Raw genomic sequence first — 10,084 nt, 5'->3', positions numbered from 1 at the left:
GCAGTTCAACATGGCGGACTCTGTGGAAGAGGAACTGCTCCCTCTGTAGATAAAAATAGCTCATTCTAAGGTAAAGAAAACACAATGATTCTTATGTGGAGGTGATTATTCACTAATAGATCTAAATGTTGCCCACTGGAACTTTAATAGGTTTGGTGGCAGCAGGTAGTATATGTTTTTGCATAATCTGAGTCTCAGAAATCCTCAAATAATTAAATTCTGAGTGAAGAAAATGGTAAAACATGTAAGATTTCGACGCGCATCCATGGATTCAGGCCAGATAGGGTCGCATAAGAAGCAGTGGAGGTGCCAAGGTCCAGTGGCAGCTTCTGTCAATCTCTGTGTCGCATGCTGACAACAAAGGAAATGGCCAAGTGACCCCAGAGGTTGATTTACAATGTGTCAGCAGGAGCAGAAGTGTATGCTCTCCCCTCCTCCCAGCACACTGAGGATTTATCACAGCTCAGAGGTGACGTTTGCCAGGCAGCCTGACTCACCAAACAGGTCAGATTACAACATACTGTAGATACCCAGAGACATCTCTGAAGACCAGCCATGCTGGGTGCTTGCATTACTTTAAAACTAAAGAAATAAATGGTGCTTTTACAACTTTATGTGACAAAAAATCAAACATTTCACAACACCCATCAAGATATTTGTTGTTGTTTTTCTGTGTGCAGAATGACTTTTTTTCAAGATTTTATGACAAATTTTTAAAGATACACATTCAGAATCAATAATACGTACCTTAAAAACTACATTACATTGCTCATTAACCAGTCTATAGCGCTTGTCATCACAGAGGGGAATAATGTACTAACTAAGCTCCAATCACAGCTCCGAACACTACATTCATGGCCAGTCTTGTTCTCATTATTACTGATCTCATAAATCAAAACACAAACACTGGCCCCGTTTCCTCTAAGTAAAACGGTGTGATATAACCTCTGATAGTTACGGTGCGTGACAACATTAACTCAATAGCCCTTTAGGGCTTATTATGTTGCACAGTGTTGTTAGGTTAAAACACAGGGAGCAGTCTGACAAGTACAAACTATAACGATTCAGTCGGTATGATGTAATGTGAACATCAAGATGTACTGTATGTGACTGCTGGTGAGGAAGTTAGTCAGCTACATTTCAATTTAAAGACTTTTTTTATTCTGAAATGAGTCCACTGAGAGCAATATCATGCAAGTCTGGCAGTTTGTTCCGAACATGTAAAATTTAAATGTGAGTGTTGCTTTAAGATGTTTAGAAAATCTGAATCTATCCTTTGATTAATTTTTCAACAACAGTTCTCAACCTCTGGAGTCAAGGACCCTAAACTGACCTATCTGATAAATTTTAATTATTCCATAACTGTCTATATTGTAGATGGGCAGATTAACAGTGAAGAGTGTGGAACCCACATTCATTCATATACATTATCTAATTGGGCTAACTTCTAGTCAATTAAATAATAGTGAAATTAAAATATTCCCAATTTTTCGAGAAGGGTCCAATTACAGTTCTCCCTCCTGAAGCTCGTAGTAAACATATATAATAACTTATTTCACCTTAGCATTTCACCAAAATCTGTTCTTGAACACATTTTAGGCGAGAAACAAGCAGTCGAGTTGCTGAATCTTCACTCATATTATGTGATATCACCACTCCTATCCCGCCTACAAAGCTCTGATTGTTCAGTTGGTGCTCGAACCTGGTCTGGAATCAGCCTACAAAAATGCCCTTCTCCCATCAAAAGTGACTTATACTACTGCATTATTTGATACAGAGACACACAAATGCAACTCAATCCCTGACTGAACTACAAATTTGACCCCAGTAACTCATATTTAGCATTGTGGTTGTTCCCTACTAAAATACCAGCCAGCAACAAACTACTCTTGCCTTTAAAAGCATGTCATTGGCTGGTTCTTCCTGTGAGAAAGTCTACTGGCACCCGAAAATCGTTGGGCCAAACCTATTAATCCCCAGAATTTGTGTAGTGTGGGCCAGTGGAAAAATCTTAGTTGGGGAAGTGAATAACCAACATCGCATCCCTTCAACCACACTGTACTCTGAACGGGTCCAGTGGAGCTGCTCAGGGGCCAAAAATAACCTCTGAGAGCTGAAACAAGATAATAACTTCTTTTTGTCTCCCCGAAACATAATCTTTTGCCAAAGCATGCATGTAGTAAAATGTTGGATTTCTACAGTGTCTTTTTTGTGTAGCTTGACTTATTTTTGTGTCTCCAGGCTGTTGTTTATAAAATGTGTACAGTAAATAAATGATCGAAATGAGCGATCCTGTCATGAAATGTTCTTTTTAACCAACATAAAAATGGATGTTTGAGACTTCACCCGCACTGTGACAAGGATAATGTAGGTTTGTTACAACTTCAATCTTACTTTCATTGCTTTGTCCGCTTAGTAGCTGTTTTGGAGCTGATGGAGTTTGCCCTGTTGTCCTTAACTTGTAGATGTCTTCATTTTCTTTGTGTTTGAGGACTGCTCTTCCATGTTGGCTTAAATCTGCTGATGTGACAGAAGTGATAGAAAGCTCCAGGACAGCTACTAAATGGACCTTCAGGTGAGAATATTTTACCAGCTGCTCTTTTCAAAGTCGAGAATGAACTTTGAAGCTAACATGGATGATCAGAAACATTACTCATGATGATAGAAAGCACCAGAAGACATACTAAATGGAACTTGTGGTGATATTTTTTTATCAGATGATTTACAGCAGATATAGAGGACAGGACATATAACAGGCACAAAAAAATTACAGGTGACACTGATCTGTGTTCACTCCTTAATGTAAATAATTTCTGCTGTCCTTCCAAAGTACTCTCACAATGCAGTGTCTTTGAAACAAAAACACACCGCTCTCCTGTCTGGGACGATTAAACCAACATCAGGTGCAACCTTGATGGTGAGGAGAAGATGACTTCCTGCTCGCCCTACAAACTGTACATGGAGAGGTTACGGCAGTCTGGAGAAAATCCTATTCACACCTGGCTCAAACACTGCACTATTCGGGCCACAATGGGAGCCTTTCTTTCCCTCAAGTGACACAGAGCGTCCAAGGTCAGTAAAGTTCAGGAAGCACATGATTTTTATTTGAAAATCTATAAATTGTGAAAATGAATGCCCCTGTGTTTATTTGTACTTCTCTCCACTCTCAAGCCCAGAGGCCTCATTCTGCTTGCCAGCTGCCAACCTATTAGCACCCCACAGAAACCCTAACAGTGCTGCCACGGGCCGGCTGTTTGTTTGACTTTGTCATACTGAATTGAGACACGTAGACTTGGTGGACGGGAGGTGAGAATGGGCATTGACTCATTTTGAAGGGTGCACTTGTTAAATCTCTGGCCATCTTGGATGATGTTTAGACTGGGAAGGAGTTCCAAACATTTGACTCTGGTCTTGGACGATCTGCTTGTGGGTGAGATCTGTATTGCTGATGAATACTGAGAGGTCTGAAGCCAAGCTTTGCATTCTTTCTGGACCTCAGTGCTGACTCGCACATTCATTTAATGGGGAGAGCTTGAATAAACATGGAAAAGGACAGAAGCATTTGGGCTTTAAGGACAATGAAATGTGCATGAACGCAAATCAAATTGTTATCACAGAATGTGTGTTAAATGGAGATCTTGGAAGGACATTGAGTCAGCTATAGTGGGATCCAGCCACAAGTTGTATTTGCATACATAAGTTTTGAGACATAATATGGTAAACCAATACAAAGGAGGTGAATAGAACTCCATTGAAGATCACTGAAACAATGTTCCAATTAATCTGGATAATCCACAAACAATGGAACTACTTGCAGCCAAACAAATAGTCCCAATGGAAACTAAATGAAGTGATTGACACTGCAACCACATTCTGTTAGAGTCTCCGATCCCAAACCGAAATTACACAAAATCATCACAGGTTCATTCAGTCCCTAGAATCCAAAACCTAATCCAGGATCAGAGCTGGTCCAAGTGATATACAAATTTCTTTGCATTGTACAGCTTGACTCGACTTCATTCTCTTTTGGTACCAGGCAGTTTTCTTGATTTGATTTTCCACTGCAGTTAGTACCCCTCAATTTAGGTGGGATTCTTAGATGAGCGTCAAAGCGACACTGCTTTAAACTGCCGTCACCTTCAGGGCAGGAACAATAGAGGATATCGAAGGGATAGTGGTCTTGATTCTCGGTAAGTGGCTGTTTGTCACAGCAAGGAGACAAACTTTGTGGCTAAGGGAGCAAGACAAAAGACAGCTGAGAATCAAGACGACTCTGGTTGCTCAATTCTAGTGACGATTGTCCTCTTTTTGACCAATCAGTGGCCTACAGTGTTTTCGCTCCAGCATTTAGTATCAGCTCAGCTCGCTTGGAACCTTGACCAAAGTCATACCAAAGAAAGTACCAGGTACTATCCACAACTGATTGTAAAACCGGACACTGCTCTTTTCAACCACAGTTGATCATTAATTGGTGGTGCATCAATGTGCTGTAACATTTTTCTAGTGTAATTTGTTAATGTTTTGAACACCACAAAGTATTTTCTTGGTGTAGAGGCAGATATTTCAGGGGCCGTTCTTTAACCCCACACATAAAACCCAAACAAAGGTTGAGTGATGAAATATGTTATACGTTATTCGGATTGGCCCTTTAAGCATTTTACGGTTACTAGCAGTGTTCAGTTGCTGAGTCGTTGTAAACTGCGCAGCCACTATGTTCAATTTTCCATCTTAATAAATGTCACACAGCTCAATCTTTGTCAGAAAGGCCAAACAGTGTTCCAGGCAGCTGCAAGTGTATGGTCTGGAGCCCCGCACAGGAGGAATCTGTCTTGTAAACCGATATGGCTGCCCAGTCATGACCTCAGCCTCCAAGTATGAATTCTCAGTATGATCTGTGGGTTTAAAAGCCCGGCTTTGCAGGATAACTGAGACTAATTATCATGTGTCTCTGTGGAAAACAACAGAAGGCTCAGAGATGGCTGGATGAAAGGGATGCACTCTTAAGGTCACAGCATTATAGTGCCCATATGGCATTATGTCAGGTAACAGACGCACAGCTTAGGTTCTTAGATCATTGCTGTCTTGAACAGTTTTGCATTATATAAGTAAACTATCAAAGCATGGTTTGGCTGTGTTTCTACCTCACAAGACAGTGAAAGCACCAAAGATTTTTTATGTGGAACTTACTCCTCATATTTCACTGTATGAACTCTGTGTATGAACTACAATAAACCCAAACTCCCAAAGTGCCAAGTAATGTTTTTCCCCTTTCATCGGCAGATGATTTCTAGTCTATAATGCAACAGATGTATTCAAGCTGTTATCCAGCAGGCCTTTAGGAGCAATGGCCTTATGATCCAGATGATGTACACAGTGACTCATGTCATGCAGATGGCAGGTGGTCTTGTACAAAGCTCCTCTGGCATCCCCCTGGGGTTGGGAGGATGGATGCGGGGCCCGGTTCCCCCAGGGTCTCAGCTGTGAATGGGTTAAAGTGATAATAGCTCCCACTCTGCTTTGTCCATTAGCTTTAAATACTTGTGGCTTGATGTGATGTAACTGGAGTTGTGAGGAGCCTTTGCATTTGTAGCTTACATGAGATCTAGATGTTGTATTGCATTTTAAGATTATGGCGCTGATGAAACACCTTAGTGGTTGGCTGTGGATTACACACGTTTATACAATAAAAAAAAAAAAAATTGAGAGACCATTTAAAGACAACTACAGTGTTTCTGCTAAGCCTGTGGACCAAATACCAGAACAGGGGTACTTTAAGGAAAAAAACAAAACAAAAAAAAAAAACAATCCTGCACCTCCAATGATACAGTAAAGCTGTCCCAACAGGTCACAGTTGGAAGAGCACAGGTGTAAATTAAATGGCTGAATTCCATTTATATTATTGGCTTCATTTCAGGGTCCTTGGTATTGTGCATGCTGGGTCACTGCCACAGCTTACTGAGACACTTTAATAGAACAGAGCCATTGCTGCAACAGCTGTGCTTTTCTTACTGTGACAAGACAGACTGCTTTAAAAATAAAAAAAAATAAAAAATTTAACATTAGTGTAAACAGATGTTCTAAATGTCTGATAAAGGTAAACACTATGTAGCAATAGCAGTAAATATGTAGTGTCCTAAACTACAAGCATTTCTATGCAGTATGACAGTGTAGTCATTGGATGCATGACATTTAGGAACTACAGAAATTCACCATGGAATAGTACTGGATGCAGCACAAAAACCTTAATCAGCTAAAACTCAGTGGCCTGGAGAAACTACAATAGGGTATTAAATGCTTAAGTGTAGCTCTGAGGTAGAAATGTTGACCCATAACCTTGAAGTCTCTGCCCAATTTGCCTGAGCAGATAATCTACAAACTAATCACAGAAGCAATTGAAAGCACAGTCTTAGAGCAGCCTCTAGTGGTGATCAAGAGTAATGACAAGGAAAGTTTCTGGTCAGAACCATTTAATAGACACTTAAGAACAAGACATTTAAGAATGTAAAAACAGTTTAAAAGAATTGCTGTACACACATTCACACCAGGAAATCATTTTTAAAAAAAGGGGGGACACACCTGTTTACTGGACCCTTTACATTGCTCACCATTTTAAAGCATGCAGCAAGCTTGCAAGACTTTGTGATTTGATGAAGTTGCACTGAGGCAACATTCAAATGTGTTCAGATACTCTACAGTCAAAACTTCAGTTGGCTAATTAGTGCATTAATGATCATGTAATCAGTGAAAATGGTGAATTAGGTTGCATTACAGTAGTTGTAGCTGACTGAATCTTGTGGAGTAAGTGTCTGAAAACTTGGAGCATGCTCTGGAGAGGGTCAGGAAATGTACAAAATTTCAGTTGGTTAAACATGCAAACCACCAACATGGTCCTTGCGTGCTGATCCTTCAGTCACAATAAGTTTTAAGTTACAACTGTACAATCAGCACATGGTGCTAACATTTAGTCCTCACTGGGTGACTTGCTTTGCAAGATCCTTCACCACTGAAGACTTGAGCTGTGGGATAGAGGCAATCCTCATCTGCTTTGAAGTGGAGTACTTTCCTTTAATGGCCTGCAAGAAACAAAGATGAGTTAGACGTGTATAATAAAGTACCACACACACTTTATGGTCAGTGTTCAAATACAGGCTCTGCAATAACATTCCTCGGAGTTTAAGCCAATAATGCTGCTGTCTGAAGTTCAGAGTAATCACCGGCAGGTAATGCAAGTAGAGCTACACCTACCGTGTGTTTGGTCAGCCCCTCGTTCACTTTCATAACATTCTTGGCAATGTGTGCCATCACAGGAATCAAACTCTCTGCTGTGTAGTCCATGTAGTGCTGCAGCGTCACATCCTGAGGAGAGAACAGATCAGTATTTACCAGTCCCCTCAAATAGATAAACCTTCCATTTGATCAATAATGCCTCTTTGCCACTGAGGCCAACAGTTATTAAAGACAAATTGACTATTTAATAGTTCTACATTTCTATGCAGCCTAAAAGCTATAGCAGTCTGATTAAGTAGGACTATAATGAAGCCACTGATGACCACAAGTCAAACTCACCCATTCACCAGCATCTAAGATCTTGAGGGTAAGAGCCAGAGCAGCACTTGCCACCATGGAAGGTGGGAAATGAACCATCTCATAGTCAACCATGGTGAGCTCCAGGAGGTATTTTGCCAAGGTGTGTTGCTCAGCAGTCACCTGAGAGAGACCAGTGAGGAATAGACATTAGGGATTTCATGCCCTCAAAAAGCGGTCACTGAAACTAGACTCAGGTGGACGAAGATGTGGCTCCAAACCTCGTAAATCTTTGAGGCCCTTCTGAGGAACTGCAGGGGAAGAGGGCGGCCTAGTTGGAACTTGAGCACCCGGAGGATGGTCATCTCCATGTCTCTGATCTGGGCGGTGGTGTAGGCCCGGTCCGTCACATAGGCAAAGTCCGAGATCTCTGGGGGATACATCTCTTCGTATTTGGAAGCAAGGAACATGGCAGTCACACCGACGAGCTGCAGCTGCTTCTTGGGGACTGGGTGGTCCTGGTGGGGTGGAATCACATCAACACTTTACAATCCAGTTGAATGTAGCACGACAGTAGAAGGCTGGGATTTTTAGCTATGTAGTGCAGCATTCAACGCAGACAAGTGATGGGCTCTGGGCTGATCGTCACCCACCTGAAGAAAGCGGTCAATGATTCCCACGGTCATGTACATCGTTTCCTGGAGCAAACGGAACTTCAGGTTCACTTGTACCAGCCAGTCAACGAGAATAGCCCTCATGTTACCAGTCACCTCCTGCCCCTGCAGATAAGTGGGTTTGACATTCTGCTCGACCTGAGGAGACACGAAACTGGGTTAAAACCTGAGTGGGGGGGTACCAGATTATGTAGTTGTGGGAAAGGCTTATTAAAAAGTTTTAATATATTTGCCTCAAGCTGCCGGAGGTACTTGTAGATGTCCTTCACATATTCACTGCAGAGCATGGGGTTCTCGTAGTCATCTGCATCCACATCTCTGATAGCATTGTGAAGAATGACATCTGAAAATGCTTGACAGAGGTCAGCAGGCTCACAGCCTGAAGTCTCCATTGGAGTGGGGGATGCTGGTTCAGGAAGAACCTGGAATGGTAGAAACGCACAGCGAGTTTAAACCGACAGAAGCGCCACACCCAGGAGTCATGTGTTTTAATGGTCGATAGCTGTTGGCATACAACTCACCTGCACCTCGGGCTCAGGCTTAACAGGAACAACATTTGGTTTTGGCTTCTCAACTACTGCTTTTTCAACTTTGGTGGTGGTGATTTTGGGCTTCTTTGTGGCCTCTGTCTTCACAGTCTAAATAAGAAAGATGGGTTAAGTCAGGCATTTGTAGTTTAAAGTCATTTATGGAGAAAGAGCAGTCTCTGGTTCTATGTGAAGCAGTAACTAATATCTATAGTTAAACATTTGATGGTCAGACAAAACCAGCAGTTAAATAAATACCGGAGCATTTTTTTAACCCTTCAGAGGCAATTTGATGCACCCCTAGTTACTTAACACAAGCACGTGCATGAAGGACATTTAGTTGCACATTCAGACATTTGTTAACATCCCTTTATTCTGCTACATTTTAGGCCTCGACTGGGTACAGCTGCTCATCGTTTTACATATAAAGTTTTGCAACAAAAACGCTAACATGAGAAGTCGGCGAAGATTATGTATTAGTGAGCCGAAAATGCCTGCAAGACATTTTTTTTAACATTAAATGCATGGCTAGTGCGTTTGCATTGTAGCACCAGGAAGCTCAAATAACACGGCATTACATTTAATATTACGTAGGGCAAATTCAAGAGTCACATTACCTTTTTCTGCGGGTCTTTGTTAACTGCGATGTTTCCGATTTCGCCCAGCGCTGCTCGAGGCTTCAGTGAAGGTCCGGTCACCGAGCAGGCCTTTCCACCGAGGTCAGTCCTGGTAGAAGCCAAGCGGTTCTGTAGAAAAATATAACCATTTAGCGTGATAAATGAAGCTGCATTCAATGGTTTAAAGTAAGCTGCGGAGCTTTCAGCTAGTTTTCCTCATTTCTATTATGGAACGGTTGCACGAGAGCAGACTCCACAGCGACGCACGAGAGCTTTTAACACAGGCATTTCAAAAACATTAAATGTTTAAAAAAGAAACATTTGCTCCTCACGCATTCCCAGCCATAACAAACAACACAAGGAATACAAAAGCTTAAAGCGCTTACTCTGGTTACTCGAAGAGCCATTTCTAAATGTGCGTTGCTTCAACAGACAGACGGAGAGACGTAATGGAGAGTGACGAGCTGGAGTTCTAAGTTCGGCGTCTTGGTTTAAATCCTCGCACGCTGCACGCTGATTCGCTGCGGCCTGAATTCTCCGCAGCATCTGATTGGTCGAGCTCAGCTGTTTCAAATGCGTTCCCCTGACAACGAGTGGTGGATTTTTTTTGTGTGTGTGTTCACTTCCTTTTCCGGTCATGTCCTGTTTGGCATTTAAGATTACATAGTTTTTTTTAAAATGTATTCTTTCCATACACGAACAAATTAATGACCACGTGCGCGGTACATGCTCAGAAACGAAA

At 41.8% G+C, this 10,084-nt stretch overlaps 1 protein-coding gene across 1 annotated transcript; it reads right to left on the bottom strand.

Moving 5' to 3' along the window:
• Positions 1 to 6,450: 6,450 nt before the first annotated feature.
• On the bottom strand, positions 6,451 to 9,825 carry ccnb1 (cyclin B1). Its single transcript, XM_035667399.1, has 9 exons — positions 9,729 to 9,825; positions 9,343 to 9,471; positions 8,720 to 8,836; positions 8,432 to 8,620; positions 8,178 to 8,336; positions 7,806 to 8,042; positions 7,567 to 7,707; positions 7,246 to 7,356; positions 6,451 to 7,073 (listed from the first exon to the last, which is right to left on the bottom strand). The coding sequence occupies exons 1-9, from the start codon at positions 9,747 to 9,749 to the stop codon at positions 6,969 to 6,971; spliced, it is 1,209 nt and encodes a 402-aa protein (XP_035523292.1). The 5' UTR covers positions 9,750 to 9,825; the 3' UTR covers positions 6,451 to 6,968.
• Positions 9,826 to 10,084: the final 259 nt, after the last annotated feature.

This window comes from Morone saxatilis, unplaced genomic scaffold, assembly GCF_004916995.1.
Source record: "Morone saxatilis isolate NCDOM2014 unplaced genomic scaffold, NCSU_SB_2.0 Contig21, whole genome shotgun sequence".
Classification (NCBI taxonomy): Eukaryota; Metazoa; Chordata; class Actinopteri; family Moronidae; genus Morone; species Morone saxatilis.
The sequence above is the reverse complement of the archived record's forward strand: the minus strand, read 5'-3'. Positions and strand labels throughout refer to the sequence as shown.

What these genes read in the sequence shown, in the direction of transcription:
- ccnb1 (XM_035667399.1), bottom strand. Translation starts at nt 9,749, where the DNA reads ATGGCTCTTCGAGTAACCAGA. An exon ending in TGGCTCTTCGAGTAACCAGA is followed by an intron (nt 9,472 to 9,728) that starts GTAAGCGCTTTA and finishes ATTTTTCTACAG; the next exon opens with AACCGCTTGGCTTCTACCAG. An exon ending in AGTACCTCCGGCAGCTTGAG is followed by an intron (nt 8,337 to 8,431) that starts GCAAATATATTA and finishes GTGTCTCCTCAG; the next exon opens with GTCGAGCAGAATGTCAAACC.